Source organism: Geotrypetes seraphini, chromosome 4 (genome assembly GCF_902459505.1).
Source record: "Geotrypetes seraphini chromosome 4, aGeoSer1.1, whole genome shotgun sequence".
Taxonomy (NCBI): domain Eukaryota; kingdom Metazoa; phylum Chordata; class Amphibia; order Gymnophiona; family Dermophiidae; genus Geotrypetes; species Geotrypetes seraphini.
This window is the reverse complement of record NC_047087.1, coordinates 118,353,349-118,373,177: the sequence shown is the minus strand read 5'-3', so window position 1 is coordinate 118,373,177 and position 19,829 is coordinate 118,353,349. Positions and strand designations below refer to the sequence as shown.

Below are 19,829 nucleotides of genomic sequence, written 5' to 3'. Positions count from 1 at the left end.
GAGATCTAAGATGGGTCTGAGGTCTCCGGTCTTTTTGGGAACTAGAAAGTACTGGGAGTAAAAACCCTGACCTCGCTGATCTTGAGGAACTTCTTCGATGGCATTGAGAAGAAGGAGGGATTGAACCTCTTGAGCGAGAAGGAGGGACTGAGACTTGTTGGAAGCAGACTCTTTTGGCAGGCCTAACGGCGGGGGAGTCTGAAAATTGAGAGAGTAGCCATGGGCTATGATCGAGAGCACCCACTGGTCGGTGGTGATTACCTCCCATCGAGAGTGAAAAATGGTTAATCGACCTCCTATGGGCTGTGGAAGAGGACAGGAGGGAGGGAGACTGGCAATGCCCAGGAGAAGGGAGTCAAAAGGGCTGAGTCGGCTTAGTCTGAGTGACAGGCTTTATGGTAGGTGGCTGTTGCTGACGTGCTTGTTGGTGCTGTTGCCGCTGCCTCCGAGGTTGTGGAGGTTGAGGCTGAACTGGCCGAGCAGAAAACCGCCTCTGATATGATGGCTGCTGTCTAAATGGACGAGGAGGAGGAGGCTTCTTTTTATTTTTCAGCAAAGTATCCCACCTCGTCTCATGGGCAGAGAGCTTTTGAGTGGTGGTATCCATAGATTCTCCAAAGAGCTCATCACCCAGGCAGGGAGCATTGGCAAGGCGGTCCTGGTGGTTCACATCAAGGTCGGAGACTCGGAGCCATGCCAATCGTCTCATCGCTACAGACATAGTCGTGGCTCGGGATGTGAGTTCAAAAGTATCATAGATGGACCGGACCATGAACTTCCTGAGTTGTAGGAGTTGGAATGCAGGAAGCTTACGGTCAGGAAGATACTTTTGAAAAGAAGAGACTTGCTGAATCAAATGTTTCAGGTAAAAAGAGAAGTGAAACGCATAATTACCTGAACGGTTGGCCAGCATTGCATTTTGGTAAAGTCTTTTACCAAATTTATCCATGGCCTTGATCGAGGGGTGACCCCGGGAACTACAGGCCGGTGAGCCTGACTTCAATTATAGGGAAGATTGTGGAAGCTATGATCAAGGACGGCATTTGCGAGCACATCGAGAGGAATGGCCTACTGAGAACAAGCCAGCACGGATTCTGTAAGGGAAGGTCGTGCCTAACGAACCTTCTGTACTTCTTTGAGGGAATAAGCAGTCGGGTGGACAATGGGGAGCCCATAGACATCATTTACCTCGACTTTCAAAAGGCTTTCGACAAGGTGCCACATGAAAGGCTACTTAAGAAGCTGTGGAACCACGGGGTGGGAGGGGATGTGCACAGATGGATCAAGCACTGGTTGTCGGAAAGACTGCAGAGGGTTGGAGTAAAGGGTCAATATTCTGACTGGCGGGGAGTCACGAGCGGTGTGCCACAGGGATCGGTGCTGGGGCCTTTACTCTTTAACATATTCATCAATGACCTGGAAAAGGATGCAAAGTGTGAGGTTATAAAATTCGCAGACGATACCAAACTGTGCGGCAGAGTTACGACCAGGGAGGAGTGTGAGGACCTACAAAGGGACCTGGATAAGCTGGAAGACTGGGCAAACAAATGGCAAATGCGCTTCAACGTGGACAAATGCAAGGTCATGCATATAGGGAAAAAGAACCCGTTGTTCAGCTACAAATTAGGGGGGGTATTGTTGGGAGACAGCAGACTCGAGAGAGACTTGGGTGTGCTGGTGGATGCATCACTGAAGCCATCTGCACAGTGCGCAGCAGCCTCGAAAAAAGCCAACAGGATGCTGGGCATCATAAAGAAGGGCATAGCAACCAGAACACAGGAAGTCATCATGCCATTGTATCGAGCGATGGTGCGTCCACATCTGGAATACTGCGTGCAGTATTGGTCGCCGCACCTCAAGAAGGACATGGCGGTACTTGAGAGAGTCCAAAGGAGAGCAACGAAATTGGTAAGAGGGCTGGAACACTGCTCATACGCCGAGAGGCTGGATAGGCTGGGGCTCTTCTCTCTGGAGAAAAGGAGGCTCAGGGGAGATATGATAGAGACCTTCAAGATCATGAGGGGCATAGAGAAGGTGGATAGGGACAGATTCTTCAGACTGAAGGGGACAGCAAATACGAGGGGGCATTCTGAGAAACTGAAGGGAGACAGGTTCAAAACAAATGCAAGGAAGTTTTTTTTCACCCAAAGGGTCGTGGACACTTGGAATGCGCTACCGGAGGAAGTGATCAGGCAGAATACGGTACAAGGATTCAAATAGGGATTGGATGGATTCCTGAGGGATAAAGGGATCGTGGGATATTGAGGGAGGAGCTGGGATGTAACACAAGTATAGGAAGTAAATCAGGTAATGAGTATAAACTAACCGGGTCGTGCATGTGCAAGACCGGAGGGCTAGGACTTCGATAGGAAGGCAGGACTTAAATGGGAAACCAAGGTGGCAAGGGAGCCACTTCTGATGATTCAGACAGGTCTTGACCTGTTTTGGGCCGCCGCGGGAGCGGACTGCTGGGCAGGATGGACCTGTGGTCTGACCCGGCGGAGGCACTGCTTATGTTCTTATGTTCTTGCCCTCTCTGCCAGGAGGGACAGAGGCATATACACTAGAGCCTGCCGATTTTTTGAGGGTGGACTCCACCAGCAGAGATTCATGGGGCAGCTGGGGTTTGTCAAACCCTGGAATAGGAATCACCTTGTAAAGCGATTCCAGCTTCCTAGGGGCTCCTGGAACGGTGAGAAAAGTTTCTAAATTTTTGTAAAAAGTTTCCCTCAAGATGTCATGGAGGGGTAACTTTAAAAATTCTTTCGGAGGCTGGTCAAAATCCAAAGCATCAAGAAATGCTTTGGATTTTTTAGAGTCAGACTCTAGAGGGATGGAAAGGGTGTCCGACATCTCCTTAAGAAACTTGGTGAAGGACGAGTGCTCTGGCTTACCAGCAGGAACCTGCACCGATGTAACATCCTCCTCCGAGGAATAATCTGCCTCGGTACCGAGGGGGTCATCAGAATCATCCCACAAATCAGGGTCCCGTACCGATGACAGACGGCCCTGAGAAAGTGGGGTAGAAGGTTCGGTATGCTTGGTTTTGCGTACCGATTTACCAGACCTCATGGACACCGTACCGGGTGACTGTACAGCAGTACGGGTGTCAGAGAACGGCACCGGCTCCGAAGTCGAGTAAGCAGTGTGTCGAAGAGACTTCGTTTCCGCCGAGAGAACAGGCATAGAAACAGATTTTTGCGGTGCCGACAACGTCGATGCCGACAAAACAGGCTGTTCGACGATCGGCACCGAATGCTCAGTAGGTACCGACACTGGAAGGCTCGGAGTCAGCAGAGCAGGGAGCAAGGGTTGTAACTGCTCCTTAAGGTGGACCTGAAGGATGGATGCTATTCTCTCATCCAGAGACGGTCCTGATGGCACCGGTACCGCTTTTTTCTTGCTCGGTACCTGCGGTGCAGCTCGACGCTCAGGCGAAGTCGATGTCGATGAAGAGGCAGTGACTTCAATAGGAGCGGAGCGTTTGCGAGGCCGGCGCGCAGTCTGCAGGACTTGGCTCACTGCTTGTTCGACTGGCGGGCTAAGGACAGTAGGGGATGGCTTCTTAGCCGGCTTACCTACAGGATGCGACACCGAGGATGGATCTTGCGGTGTCGAAGTCACCGGTGCCGATTTGGAGGAAGATGACGGTGTCGATGCCGGGGGAACTTCCATGGCGGCACCGAAAAGAATTCGCTGTTGAATTTGGCGATTCTTTAGAGTTCTCTTTTGGAGAGAACTGCAGCGGGTGCACGTTTCTGCCCTATGGTCCGGACCCAGACACTGAAGGCACCACTTGTGCGGGTTGGAAAGGGAAATAGGACGTGCACACCGCTGACACTTCTTAAAACCCGGTGAAGGGGGCATGAAGGGAAAAACGGCCGTAGCAAAATCGAAGCCCGAGGCTTCGATGGTGCCAACAGGCCCCACCGGGGCTGACCGGAAAAAAGTAAAAAAAAATGGACTTTTTTTTTTTAAAAATAAAAGAAAGTAACGATAAGGTGAATAAATCACGACAAGAAAATAACGCGCGAGCGGGAAGGCAAGAAAAATTTGAAAAAAATTTTCCAACAGGATTTGGAACACGCGTCTTCTTAGCTCTGCGGAAACTAAGAAACTGGGGACCGCGCGCCTCTGTCGGGCGGGAAGGCACTCGCGCGTGCACGGTGCGGCCTACTAGAACTTTCAAAGTTCTTAGAGTGCAATCACTCTAAAATTGTCCGTACCGGGGCTCCGTCGGTGCCGTCACCTATCAGTCAAGAATATGCTGCCTGCTTGTCCTGGGATAAGGGCATGTTTAGAAAATTACTCAAGGCACAATTATTTGTAGATGCTTTTCTTAGCCAATAATTTTCCTCTCTGCACAGTTGATGAATTATTCATGATTCTCATTATATAAGCTATAGTATTAGTTTGTAGATATGATTTCTGATGATTGATTGTGTGTCCGTTTTATCATGTTTTTACAAAATTATGTATGTAAATTATGTAAACTGTTTAGTTTTAAACGGTATAGAAATTTTTAAAATAAATTAAAAAAAATAATACTGGATGCTGTGGATGGGCAGACTGGATGGGCCATTTGGCCTCTATCTGCTATCATGTTTCTACTGTATATTTCTGTGTTTATATATTTTTGTGGGAAACAGTATATCAAGTCAATAAATCATCATCATCATTATATGTATGATCCTGATCTTGAATGAGAATAAATTTATATATTTTTTTGACAAAATGCTTTTTTTTGCCTTAGAAGAGTGACTGAGGGGGAAATTATGCTTAGTCCACTGGTATTTTACAAGATCTTTTAAAAGTAAAATTTATGGAGCTTTGATGGGTTGACTAGAGAAATGGATGGAGGGTGTATTTAGATTTTAGCAAAGCCTTTGACAGTGTTCCACAAGCATGGGACAGGCAAGTGGGATCTCTTAGGGAAAGAAGGATGCTGTGGATGGGCATACTGGATGGGCCATTTGGTCTTTATTTGCTATCATGTTTCTGTGTAGTACAGCTCTTACCATGTAACAGTACTTACACATGTAGGTGTCAGTGTTTACATATACATGGCACACAGCAATGCTACTTGTTTTGTAAATGTGTTTTTCTATAAAATGGTTGCTTCCATTGCACATTTAGGGAAATACACATGTATAACCACATGGCTGAAATAATATATATTTTATAAGATACTCTGTAAGCTACAGCCTCAGCACCCTGGGTTCAAACTCTGAGCTGCTCCATGTGACCTTGGGAAGGTAACTTAATCCTCCACTGCCCCAGGTACATTAGATAGATTGTGAGCCCACCTGGACAGATAGGTAAAATGCTTGAAGTACCTGTAGATAAACTATTTTGAGTGTGGTTGAATAACTACAAAATAGCGGTATACATGTCCCAATCCTTTTCCTTAATCAGTGGGCATTTTGTATAACAGGCTGGAAATTGTGAATGGACAACATTTCAGCCCCAATATTTAGAGCGACTTAAGCGGACAGGAGAAGCTCTGGTCCCCTTAAATTGCTCTGAGCCACCTGACACTATTTAAACTGGGCAGTGCCGCTGAATATCATCTGTACATGTCAAAAGTGGGTAGTCAGGGATGGCACTGGGGAGGAACCAGTGGTTATGTGGGTCTGACATAGCTAGGCTTTGCCAAGAGAACTGCTAAGAGAATATGGCTGCTTTGAACTCTTGTGGCAGCTCATGGCACTTGTGTAGTATGCAAAGCTGCTGCAAGAGATCACGGAAGCCATTTTCTTTTAATGGCACAAGGGCCAGGAGCAAGTGGCCTTTGTTTCTGCTCCCATCCACCTCACTGGATCACCAGGATATCAGATAGATCTGGGGAGACTACCGAGATGGGGAGTGGTTGGAGGCTGGTTTGTGGTGGGGGGGGGGGATTGGGAGGGGGTTTGTGACTTGCAGTCTGAGGGGAAGAAAGGAGGTGGTCTTTTTTGGGACATCAGGAAAGTAATAAAAAATAAGTTATCTGGGTTTTCGTTGATAATCAGCTGGGGCCTGCAAACGCTCCAGTGATGGTCAGTGCCAGTGCCCAGACATGGCCCAGCACTGAATATTAGGGACTAATCTAGCCGGTGACTGTAAGTGTTTAAAAAAAGCTGACCACTGCCCGATGAATATCAACTGGTCCATTTCAATCCCAGAGACATGATATCAAATGGAGCTGAATACCTCTTGCTATTGTATAATAGCAATCCGTATCATATGTTTTTGGTTTATCACCTCTTGAGCAGCTCAAGAAACTGAACCTTCAGGTTAGTGCCATATAACATGCTTAGCCTAGTAATATACATCTAAAATCTTAGGTGCTGATATCCAATTATGACTGCTGATCAGGAAGTTAACTGGGCACCAGCTGATATTCAGACCACTGTTGGTTAACTCTCTGCATAACTTAGCTGGTTACCAGATAAAGCTGCTAATTGGCTAAGTTAACTCTCTACCCACACTCTGTCCTCAGCCCATCCCTAACCTACCCAGATAGGAGTAGGCAGTTAGTGGAGATATTCAACAGTACTAACTGGTTATGTTCTACTGAATATCCCCGAATCACCCTGGACATGCAATTTAAACAGCCAGTACAGTACTTGATAAACTGCCCTTAGCTTTGAAGAGTTAACTTAAAGATAGATTCCTAATCAGCAGCCTTGAATTCCCCAGTTCTCCCTTTCACATAAGAAAAGAGAAATAGTCTCTCTGGCTCAGTTCCCAGTTCAGTGGCATAAAATGATACTCAATATGAATATATTTTCATTGACAACACTAAAAGCAAGGTCACTCAAAGCTTTACAAATTTTTCTTGTTCCCTAGCAATCTTTGTTCTAATGTCCTCTTTCTTAGGAATGTTCAGTATAATCTTACATGAGTGTCAATTTTCAAAGAACGAAGCACAAAAAATGATCATAAAGGTAGAGACTAAGATATACTTCCAGCAACTACATTCAGGGAAAATAGTGAATAGCTGATTCGTTTACCTCAGTCTCTAACAGAAAAGCACAATAGTTCCACAAAAGGTCAAAGCAAGTTAGGAAAAATATGTGAACCAAGCTTTAATGCATTTAGTGTGTGCATGAGAAAGATAGAGAAAAACAGGATGTGGAAACAATACTTGGAAGATATTTGAATGATGTAATGCTATGGGCAATGTAAGGCTGAAAATGATGTAATGCTTGAGGTGATTAAGACTTGAAATATGAATGTATAAGTGAAAAATTGCAGAACTCTCACTCTACATCATTCTGTCTGTTTGGAAAAAGAGAACTGAGATTAAAAAAAAAAATCCAAGACTTTGGTTTTACCTAACAATAGCTGTTCAATAATCTTAAACTACAGATCTTCAACAATATGACTATCACTGCCGATAAACAACCACTGATACCTTAAGACACTGCTCCAATGTTTCACCATTCTTGCTAACCTTCTTTTTGTTTTTGCAATTCAAAGAAGGCATGAGTACAAAACCAAGCGCATCACACAGAAACACAGGACATGATTTTAGCAAAAGACTGTGCAGTCTACATATCCACCCTAACTAATAAGTTCTACAGTCTCTTCTTCCTCAGGAACTCTCCATGCTCGTCCTTTGCTTTCTTAAAGTCAATTGTCTCTACAACCTCCTTTGGGAGACTGTTCCATACTTCCAGTAAAGGAATATTTTTTTTTTAGATTTCCCGAGTTTACCTTCTTTCACCTTCATGTTCTCTTTCTTTTCTGTACATATGTGCCAGGCTGTGGATGTTTTATGGGTGTTGCTCCAAATGTGATGGTTTTGATGGCAGATCCTATGTGGGGTGAGGTTACCAGTATCACTCTTGGCTATTGCAATGCAATGGAGAATTGGGTGGCTTGCCCAAAGCCACAAGGAGTTGCTGTGGGATTTGAATCTGGACCTTCTTGCTCCCGGTCTGCTGCTCTAACCATTATTAGGATACTCCTTCACCCTTCTTTATCCTAGGAGCCCCTTATTTCAGACCTTTCTCTCTGTTAAAAAAAGACATTTAATAAGTTCTTATGAAATTATTATGCACTGAACTGAATAAAGAAAAATATTTTTGTAAAGAGGTATTTATACATGTTTAGATGTTAGTTACCATCTGGATTGACCCATCCAGCTTATATTCTTTTTAAGATTCAGACTCCAGAATTGTACATATTACTGTAAATGAGGACTCACTATTTTATAGTGTCAGCTGTTTCAGAGTTAGAAATAAAGACACATTACATACAGCTGGTGTGCAGAAATCATGTTCATACTTTATTACCGTAACAACTAAAGATTAAAGGTGACAACAACCGGAAAGTAGGAAAATAGTGATATTTAACAATGAGACATTAGGTGGCATCATATTAAATTAACATTTGTTATACTGATATCATAGTAACATAGTAGATGACGGCAGATAAAGACCCGAATGGCCAATCCAGTCTGCCCAACCCGATTCAATTTAAATTTTTTCTTCTTAGCTATTTCTGGGCAAGAATCCAAAGCTCAACCCAGTACTGTGCTTGGGTTCCAACTGCCGAAATCTCCGTTAAAATCTACTCCATTCCATCTAAATCCTTCCAGCCATTGAAGCCCTCTCCAGCCCATCCTCCCCCAAACGGCCATATACAGACACAGACTGTGCAAGTCTGCCCAGTACTGGCCTTAGTTCAATATTTAATATTATTTTCTGATTCTAGATCCTCTGTGTTCATCCCACGCTTCTTTGAACTCAGTCACCGTTTTCCTCTCCACCACCTCTCTCGGGAGCACTTTCCAGGCATCCACCACCCTCTCCGTAAAGTAGAATTTCCTAACATTTCTCTTGAATCTATCACCCCTCATCCTCAAATTATGTCCTCTGGTTTTACCATTTTCCTTTCTCTGGAAAAGATTTTGTTCTACATTAATACCCTTCAAGTATTTGAACTTCTGAATACGCCGAGAGGTTGGATAGGCTGGGGCTCTTCTCTCTGGAAAAAAGGAGGCTCAGGGGAGATATGATAGAGACCTTCAAGATCATGAGGGGCATAGAGAGGGTGGATAGGGACAGATTCTTCAGGCTGAAGGGGTCAACAGGCACGAGGGGGCATTCGGAAAAACTGAAGGGAGATGGGTTCAGAACAAATGCAAGGAAGTTTTTTTTCACACAAAGGGTCGTGGACACTTGGAATGCGCTACCGGAGGAAGTGATCAGGCAGAGTACAGTACAAGGATTCAAACAGGGATTGGACGGATTCCTGAGGGATAGGGGGATCGTGGGATACTGAGAGAGGTGCTGGGATGTAACACAGGTATAGAAAGCTAACTAGGTAATAAGTATAGAAATCCAACCAGGTCGTGCATGTGCAAGACCGGAGGGTTAGGACTTCGATGGGAAGATAGGACTCAATGGGAAACCAAGGTGGCAAGGGGGCCCCTTCTGGTGACTCAGACAGGCCGTGACCTGTTCGGGCCGCCGCGGGAGCGGACTGCTGGGCAGGATGGACCTATGGTCTGACCCGGCGGAGGCACTGCTTATGTTCTTATGTTCTTATATCTCCCCTGTCCCTCCTTTCCTCTAGGGTATACATATTCATGGCTTCCAGTCTCTCCTCATACGTCTTCTGGCACAAGCCTCTTATCATTTTTGTCGCCCTCCTCTGGACCGCTTCAAGTCTTCTTACGTCCTTCGCCATATACGGTCTCCAAAACTGAACACAATACTCCAAGTGGGGCCTTACCAATGACCTGTACAGGGGCATCAACACCTTCTTCCTTCTACTGACTTCTTCTTCCTCTCTTTATACAGCCCAGCATCCTTCTGGCAGCAGCCACTGCCTTGTCACACTGTTTTTTCGCCTTTAGATCTTCAGACACTAACACTCCAAGGTCCCTCTCCTCGTCCATGCATATCAGCTTCTCACCTCCCAGCATATACGGTTCCTTCTGATTATTAATCCCCAAATGCATTTCTCTGCATTTCTTTGAATTGAATTTTAGTTGCCAGGCATTAGACCATTCCTCTAACTTTTGCAGATCCTTTTTCATATTTTCCACTCCCTCTTCAGTGTCTACTCTGTTACAAATCTTGGTATCATCTGCAAAAAGGCATACTTTTCCTTCTAACCCTTCAGCAATGTCACTCACAAACATATTGAACCCTGAGGGACTCCACTACTCACCTTTCCTTCCTCCAAGCGACTTCCATTAACTACCATCCTCTGGCGTCTGTCCGACAGCCAGTTTCTAACCCAGTTCACCACTTTGGGTCCTAACTTCAGCCCTTCAAGTTTGTTCAACAGCCTCCTATGAGGAACCGTATCAAAGGCTTTGCTGAAATCTAAGTAAATTACATCTAGCATATGTCCTTGATTCAGCTCTCTGGTCACCCAATCAAAAAATTCAATCGGGTTCGTTTGGCACGATTTACCTTTTGGAAAAGCCATGTTGCCTCGGATCCTGTAACCCATTAGATTCAAGGAAGTACACTATCCTTTCTTTCAGCAACACTTCCATTATTTTTCCAACAACCGAAGTGAGGCTCACTGGCCTGTTGTTTCCTGCTTCATCCCTGTGACCACTTTTGTGAATAGGGACCACATCCGCTCATCATTCCTCTGTATCTGCAAGATGAGAGGCTGGTATGCACAGACAGGGAGAGTGACCTTGGGGTGATAGTGTCTGAGGATCTGAAGGCAATAAAACAGTGTGACAAGACAGTGGCTGTAGCCAGAAGGATGCAAAGCTGTATAGAGTGAAGCATAACCAGCAGAAGAAAGGAGGAATTGGTGCCCCTGTATGTCGTTGGTGAGGCCCCACTTGGAGTGTTGTGTTCAGTTTTGGAGGCTTTATCTGGCTAAGGATATAAGAAGACTTGAAGCAGTCCAGAGGAAAGTGACAAAAATGGTAGGGGGGTGTGTGTGTGCCAAAAGACATACGAGACAAGACTGGAAGACCTGAATATATATACTCTAGAGGAGAGGAGGAATGGGGGAGATATGATACAGATGTTTAAATACTTGAAAGGTATACAGGGTGGACATAGGTGTACAGTATTTATTCATTATTTCTTTTTATTTTGCATGTATTGAAAAGTATAATACAGTACTGAATGATAAATCAAGTAAAAGCAAAATGATGTAACTGATACAAAAATTTCACACGAATGTTATTCATGACATCTGTAAAATAAAAAGAAATACGAGATGAATAAATACTGGATACCTGCTTTTGGCTCACTCTTTAGAACCAAATCTTTTCCAGAGAAGGGAAAATGGTAAAACCTGACGGTATAAATTGAGGTTTAGGGCTGGTAGACTTAGAAGTAATGTTAGGAAATTATTTTTCATGGAGAGGGTGGGTGATGAATGGAGTGCCCTCTCGAGAGGTGGTGGAGATGAAAACGGTGGCAGAATGAACAAAAAGTACAGGATGAACACAGAGGATCTCAAATTAGGAAAAGGGGAAAGGGAATGGAACTAGTAAACCACTTTTTTGTGGTTACACATTCGAAAGCAGTTTACAGATACAGGTACTTATTTTGTACCTGGGGCAATGGAGGATTAAGTGACTTGCGCAAGGTTACAAGGACCAGCACTGGGATTCGATCCCACAACCTCAGGGTGCTGAGGCAGCAGCTCTACCACTAGGCCACAATTAGAAAATGAATGGTATAAATTAAAGAACTAAGCCTGGTATTGGACAGACTTGCATGGTCCGTGTCCCCTATATTGCAATTCGGTTTAGGATGAGCTGAGGAGGACTTCAACAGAAACTCCAGTAATTTGGGAACATGAGGACAGTGCTAGGCAAACTTTTACGGTCTGTATCTCACAGATGTTGAGATGGTTTGCATAGGCTGGAGTGAGCATCGACAGCAACTCCAGTAGTTGGAACCTAAGCACAGTACTGAGTGGATTTATAATAATCATTTTATTTTTATAAACCGCAGTACCTCAAACAGTTCAAAGCGGTTTACAGCAAAAAGAGACTACATACAAACAGTAACACTACATGAGGGATTCAGAAATACAAACAGCAATGTTACAAGAAGGATTAAAGAAGGATTAGAAAATACATCAGTGAGGGTATAGAATTAAACAAATTTATCAAAAAAAATAAGTTTTTTAACTGATCTTCTAAAAGTTTGATAAGAGAAAGCATTTAAGATAAATTCACTTAAACATTTGTTCCATTTACCAGCTTGAAATGATAGGGTCCTATCTAGGAACCTCTTGTAGATACAACCTTTCAGGTTTGGGAAGGAAAACAAATAAGTTCTATGTGTACGGCTGGAAGTACTGGAGAGATCAAAATGGTATAGGAGATAATTTGGAGCAGAACCAATTAAAGTTTTAAAGCACAGACAGGCAAACTTGAAAATAATTCTGGCTTCCACAGGTAACCAATGTAATTTTTTATAGTAGGCAGTGACAGACTGCTGTATTCTGAATAATGTTTATGTTTATTTAAGATTTGATATACCGATTCTGCATTTTACTGACCTAAGTGGTTGACAATGTATCAAACTAAAATGAAATTAGGTGCTTGAGAAAAACTACCCTATCTGTCCCGAAGGCTCACAATCTAGCTAAAGTACCTGATAAACTAAAAATAAGTAATAACAACATATAATACAGTTCCAAGATCATAAATCTAAGAAATAGAAAATTAAAAATAAAATAAAACAAATTTAAGAGATAGAAAAGTCTCTGAAGCAGCCTGATAGCAAACAGTCATATTTTAGTGCAGGTCTTAATACAACTCCTGGCACAGCACACTTCACATATATGTCACTGGCAGAGCTTGAGAGCATCAAAGAAATTAACATTTCTAAAACATATCCACTAAAACTGTTATATGAAATAAATAAATCTAAATCAACCCAAATCAGTACAAATTAATGAAGAGTGCAGTCTCCATTCCATTATTCAATTTGAGCGAGCTATTTGAAAAAAAATTGTGCTTTTAGATGTCTCTTAAAATTTTGAAACGATTCTTCCTTCCTTAACTCTACTGGTAAGTTGTTCCACAATATTGGAACTAAGTAGAAAAATGCACCATTTCTGGTTGAGGCAAGGTGAGTCTTTGAAATATGGGGAACAGCTACTCTATGGTCATTTAAAGATCTCAACGAGCGACTAGGTGCGTAAAATGACACTAGATTAGAGAGATATAATGGTTGTAACTCAAATAATGCCCTATGTGCCAGCATCACGATATTAAATTTAATTCTAAATTTCATTGGTAACCAATGGAATTTCAAATATAATGGAGTTACATGATCATAGATGTGTGCGCGACCTAACAGCCGAATTGTCACATTTTGTACTGTTTGTAAACGTTTTAGTTGCCCAACTTCTACTCCCGCATATACCAAGTTGCCATAATCCAATTTAGATAGAACAAAAGCATGGATTAAAGTATGTAACAATTTCTCATCCAGGAAATCTCAAATAGCTCTAAGCTGTCTTAATGCCCCAAATCCTTTTGCAACTGTAGATGAAACCTGCTTCTCAAAATTCAAATGACAGTCAATTATAATTCCCAAATACTTAAAACTATCTACTATCTATATATGCTGATGGTGTAGTGAAAGATCTAGTTGTGGTGTTACCTTGTCATTGGAAATAGAACATGCTGCTGTTTTTGATATATTCAGTACTAGTCCATGTTCCCTCAACCATTCTTCTATCCTATCCAAACCATCCAAAAGAGGGATCAGATCCAATGTTGAAGGGGATAAATCATATACAAACAAAATATCATCTGCACAGATATATGTACTGATTCCTAATTCCTAAATTCATCTTGCAAAAGGACTCAAAAATATATTAAACAGAATAGGTGAAAGGGCTGAGCCTTGTGGTACCCCACAGTCCAATAATCTATCATTGGATGTTGACCCATCCATAACTACTCTAAAAGTACGATCCCGGAGAAAGGCTGCAAACCAATCCCAAACCACTCCTATTAAACCTATCTCATGGAGCAATCTCAACAGAAGTTCATGGTCAACTAGATCAAATGCTGAGCTCAGATCTAAAGATATTACTATAGCGAAGTACCCGTGATCCAAGATAGAGTGAAATTCACTAAGGAAATCAGCTACAACTGTCTCAGTACTGTGTATAGTTTGAAATCCTGCCTGTCTTGGATTTAGAACCTTTGTTGACTCGATATAAGAGACCAATTGCTCTAAAACTATCCGCTGACAGTTTTGCTAAAAAGCAAAGATAATGCTTAGGCTCTTGATAGTTTTCTTAAAAGATCCCAAGTATATAATATTACAGTAATCTAAGATACTTAGAATCAAAGACTGGACTAATAATCTGAAAGATGATAAGTCGAAATAATTTTTAATAGTGTGGAGTTTTCACAATGTGAAAAAACATTTTTTAACCTGAGAATTGGTATGATCATCAAAAGATAGATGATGATCCAAGATAACACAAAGTATTTTGATAGTGGTGTTTATTGGATAGTCCAGACCATTTAATCTCAGAGGTCTCATTGATCTTAGCATTTGGACTTGCCAGAAATATTTTAGGTTTTTCGGAATTTAAATTTAACTTAAATTCTTTGGTCCATTGTTCTACCTGACTAAGTACTAGTGAAATAAATTGTTTTGTCTCTAAAGACAGTGAGATAATAAGAATAACAATTGTAATGTCATCTGCATAGATATATGACTTCAAGTTTAAATTAGATAACAAGTTGTCCAATGATACCATATAGATCAGGGGTGTCAAAGTCCCTCCTCGAGGGCCACAATCCAGTTAGGTTTTCAGGATTTCTCCAATGAATATGCTTGAGATCTATTTGCATGCACTGCTTTCATTCTATGCTAATAGATCTCATGCATATTCATTGGGGAAATCCTGAAAACTCAACTGGATTGCGGCCCTTGAGAAGGGACTTTGACACCCCTGATATAGATATTGAAAAGCAAAGGAGAAAGTGGAGATCCCTGGGGAACTCGTTTCTGCACTTGGCCTTCAGCTGTATGATATGATGTAGAAAAGCATTAGCATCATATCTATACTATTTGAATGTTCTGCTTGGTTATTAGGTGTTTCACAAGTATTATGCTGTCATCGTATTATATCTCTATTATTTGAATTTCAGTTCTGCTAAATAGAAACATCATGGCAGATAAAGGCCAAATGGCCCATCCAGCCTGCTCATCTGTAGCATCCATTATCTCCACCTCTCCCTAAAAGATCCCAAGTGCCTGTCCCACGCTTTTTTGAACTCAGACATACGGGCTCATTTACAAAGCCACGCTAGCAGCTGCCATGCGGCAACAGCCCCGATGCCCTTTAAATCTCTATGGGCTTCGGGGCCATTAGCGCAGTGCAGCCGCTAGTGTGGCTTTGTAAAAGAGGCCGATAGTCTTTGTTTCCACCACCTCTACCGGGAAATTATTTCACACATCTATCACCCTTTCTGTAAAAATGTATTTCATATTTCCTTAGATTACTCCTTCTCCTATCATGTCTTAACTTCACCCTATGTACTCTCATTCTGGAGTTTCCTTTCAAATGAAAGAGACTCACCTTATGCACATTTATACCACATAGGTATTTAAACGTCTCAATCATATCTTCCATCTCCTGCATTTCGTCCAAAGAATACATATTGAGATTTTTAAGTCTGTCCCATACACCTTATGATGAAAATTACTAATTATTTCAGTAGCCTTCCTCTGGATTGACTCCATTCTCTTTATATATTTTTGAAGGTACGGTCTCCATAATTGTACACAATATTCTAAAGAGTCTTATATAGGGACTTCAAGACCTTCTTTTTCTTACTGGCCATATCTCTCCCTATGCACCCAAGCCTCCTTCTAGCTTTTGCCATTACCTTTTCAATCTTTTTGGCCACCTTAATATCATCACATACTATCACACCCAAACCCTGCCCCTCTTTTGTGCACAGATGCTCTTTACCCCATAAACTGTACCATTCCCTCTCGTTTTGGCAGCCTAAATGAATGACCTTGTATTTTTTAGCATTACATTTTAGCTACCAAACTTCAGACCATTCTTTAAGCTTTGCTAGATCTTTCCTCATTATCCATAACATCAGATGTGTCTACTCTATTGCAGATTTTAATAATATACACAAAGAGGCAAATCTTACCTGACAGCCCTTCAGCAATATCGCTCAAAAACATGTTATAAAGAACAGGCCCAAGAACTAAACCTTGAGGCATATCACTGGCAGATAAAGACCTAAATGGTCCATCCAGTCTGCCCTGGTTACATTCCTTTCCTCCAAGTGATCTCCATTAACCACTACCCTCTGTTGCCTTCCACTCAACCAGTTCCTCACCCAGTCCCTCACTTTTGGGCCCATATCCAGGGCACTCAGTTTATTGGATGCCTATGTGGAACACTATGAAAGGTTTTGCTAAAATCTAAATGCACCACATCTAGTGCTTTCCCTCTATCCTAGTGTATAAGAAACAGTGTGCCGCCTGAGATTTCAGGTGCGCCGCGACACACTGGCAAGGAGGAGAGTCATCCATGCCGGCTGACTGCCTACAGCAGTGTTTCTCCACTCAGTCCTGGAATACCCCCTTGCCAATCAGGGTTTCAGGATATCCACAATGAGAATGCATAAACTTGATTTGCATACACTGTCTCCATTGTATGCAAATTTGTTTCATAAGAACATAAGAATTGCTGCTGCTGGGTCAGACCAGTGATCCATTGTGCTCAGCAGTTCGCTCCCGCGGCAGCCCTTGGGTCAAAAACCAGTGCCCTAACTGTGACTGGCCTTACCTGCGTACGTTCTGGTTCAGCAGGAATTTGTCTAACTTTGTCTTGAATCCCTGGGTGGTGTTTTCCCCTATAACAGCCTCTGGAAGAGCGTTCCAGTTTTCTACCACTCTCTGGGTGAAGAAGAACTTCCTTACGTTTGTACAGAATCTATCCCATTTTAACTTTAGAGAGTGCCCTCTCGTTTTTTCTACCTTGGAGTGGGTGAACAACCTGTCTCTATCTACTAATTCTATTCCTTTCATTAACTTGAATGTTTCAATCATGTCCCCTCTCAGTCTCCTCTTTTCAAGGGAGAAGAGGCCCAGTTTTTCTAATCTTTCACTGTATGGCAACTCCTCCAGCCCCTTAACCATTTTAGTCACTCTTCTCTGGACCCTTTTGAGTAGTACCGTGTCCTTCTTCATGTATGACGACCAGTGCTGGACGCAATATTCCAGGTGGGGGCGTACCATGGCCCGGTACAGCAGCATGATAACCTTCTCCGATCTGTTCATGATCCGCCCTTTTTGCCGCCATTGCGCATTTCACGGACTGCTTCATTGACTTGTCGACCAGTACTCCCAAGTCTCTTGCCTGGGGGGGTCTCTCCGAGTACTGCTCCAGACATCCTGTATTTGTGTATAAGATTTTTGTTACCAACATGCATCACCTTACAATTATCCACATTAAACCTCATTTGCCATGTCGTGGCCCATTTCTCGAGCATGTTTATGTCACGTTGCAGGTCTTCGCAATCCTTCTGTGTCTTCACTACTCTGAATACCTTCATATCACCTGCAAATTTATTCACCTCGCTCATCATACCAATTTCCAGGTCGTTTATAAATATGTTGAAGAGCATGGATCCAAGCACCGAACCCTGCGGCACTCCAATTGTGACGCTTTTCCAGGCCGAGTATTGTTCATTTACCACCACTCTCTGTTTCCTATCCGCCAACCAGTTTTTAATCCACGTGAGTATTTCACCCTTGATTCCATGGCTCGCAATTTTTCGAAGTAGTCATTCATGCAGGACCTTGTCGAATGCCTTCTGAAAATCCAGATATACAATGTCAACCGGGTCACCCTTGTCTATCTGCCTGTTTACTTCTTTGAAGTGTAGCAAGTTCGTCAAGCAAGATCTTCCTTTGCTAAAGTAGTGTTGGCTGGTCCTCATCAGATTGTGTCTGTCAAGGTGATCAATGATGCGGTCCTTTATCAGTGCCTCTACCATCTTTCCCGGTACCAAGGTCAGAGTCTAGACTCACCGGTCTGTAGTTTCCTGGATCTCCCCTTGAATCTTTCTTGAAGATTGGAGTAACATTTGCCACTTTCCAGTCTTCCAGAATCCTTCCCAATTTGATCGACAGATTGGCTATTAGCTGGTGCAGTTCAGCTATAGCCCCTTTCAGTTCCTTGATTACCCTCGGATGGATGCCATCCGGTCCCAGGGATTTATCGTTTTTAAGCCTATCAATCTGCCTGCATACCATATTCATTATGGATATCTAGAAAACCTGACTGGCAAGAAGGTACTCCAGGACCGAGTTGAGAAACACTGGACTACAGGACGTGTCTCTCGCATCAACGACCATGCACTTCTGGGTGCCTTCCGGCCGGGGCATTGGGTTTAGTGTGCCCCCGGCTGGAAAGTTTGCAACACACTGCTCTATCCAATTCTTTGGTTACCCAGTCAAAGAAATTGATCAGATTTGTCTGATAAAACTTGCCTCTAGTGAATCCATGTTGCCTTTGGTCCTGTAATCCACTGGATTCCAGAAACGTCACTATTTTCTATTGTAAAAGCGTGTCTTTTAATTACTTACCACAGAAGTCAGACTTATTGGCCTGTAGTTCCCTACTTCTTCCTTACTTCCACTTTTGTAGAGAGGGACCATATCTTTCCTCCACTACCACTCCCAGCTATAAGGAAGCATTGAAAAGGTCAGCCAGTGAAACTGTCAGAACTTCTCTAAGTTCCTTCATTACCCTCGGATATACACCATCCGGCTTTATCACTTTGTCCACTTTTAGTTTAGCTAGCTTCTCATGAAAATTGATCATGGTCCAGCACAGAACATAAATATTGGTTAAGCAATTCAACCTTATCTTTATCAGCTTCTACATATTTCTCCCCTTCACCTTTGAGTTTCATAATGCCACTTTTTCCTATCACTAATATATCTAAAAAATGAAAACAGTGCATGGCCATTTATTCCAAAAATAGATGCTTGACCATTTTTCTGGTGTGGTAGAAAAAGTGTACTTTCCTTGGTAAGCTCTTTTCCAGTAGATAGGTGAGACATTCTATACAGATGTGTAATATCCCTATAGTGATGTGCATCTGCAGAAGGAATCCACTCAGTATTTTTCACTTTGCCTCTGTTGTACTTCACTGGGCTCCTTAGCTCCACCTACAGTTAGTACCCAAGCACTGAGAACCATCCAATACACGAGGTATCAACAGGTTTTGCAACAAACTGTTCTGCTCTAGAAGTTAAACCGACAGTAATATCAACCGCCAACAAAGGCTTCAAAGGAGCTCAGAACTGCTCCATATAAAATGAAAACCTGTATACAGTATTCCTCCCAGCTCCCCAAGGGCTGACAGGCATCCAAGAATCACCTTGGAGAAGCATAAACAGATTGAAACAGTAGACAGGCGCAGGAAGGACTGGGTGGGAGTCTAGAATGTCTCACTTGTCTATTGGAAAAGAGTTACAAGGTTAAATACATATTTCTTTTCCAGTGCAATAGGTGAGACATTCTTGATAGATGGAATATACAAAAGCAGTTCCAAAAAAGCTAGGGCGGGTTTGCTGAGCTGACCCTGAAGACCAAGGACCTAAAGGCAGATTCTTATCTTAACTTGGCAAACGTGTGAAGAGAAGACCACGTTGCCACTTTGCAAATCTCCTCAGGGGAGACAGCTCAAGCTGTGGCCCATGAAGAAGCCAAACTCATGGAAGAATGCCCCTTGATAGAAACAGGAGACTGTTTCCTAGAGAGAATGTAGGCTGACAAAATGGCCCTTTGGATCCATCTGGAAATCATGGCCTTGGAAGCGGGAGCGC

At 42.8% G+C, this 19,829-nt stretch overlaps 1 protein-coding gene across 17 annotated transcripts in view; it reads right to left on the bottom strand.

Annotated features, from left to right (window-relative positions):
- The window catches only part of ZBTB20 (zinc finger and BTB domain containing 20), a 1,614,058-nt gene that overhangs the window by 80,131 nt on the left and 1,514,098 nt on the right, over nucleotides 1–19,829 (bottom strand). For 13 of the 17 annotated variants that reach the window (XM_033940835.1, XM_033940838.1, XM_033940833.1 and 10 more), the window contains one exon: nucleotides 7,702–8,001. The exons of the other annotated variants lie outside the window; for them this stretch is intronic. In XM_033940835.1, coding sequence (XP_033796726.1) covers nucleotides 7,702–7,717 — 16 coding nt within the window. In that variant the 5' untranslated portion in view covers nucleotides 7,718–8,001. The remainder of the gene's footprint in view (nucleotides 1–7,701; nucleotides 8,002–19,829) is intronic. 17 annotated transcript variants of the gene reach the window in all.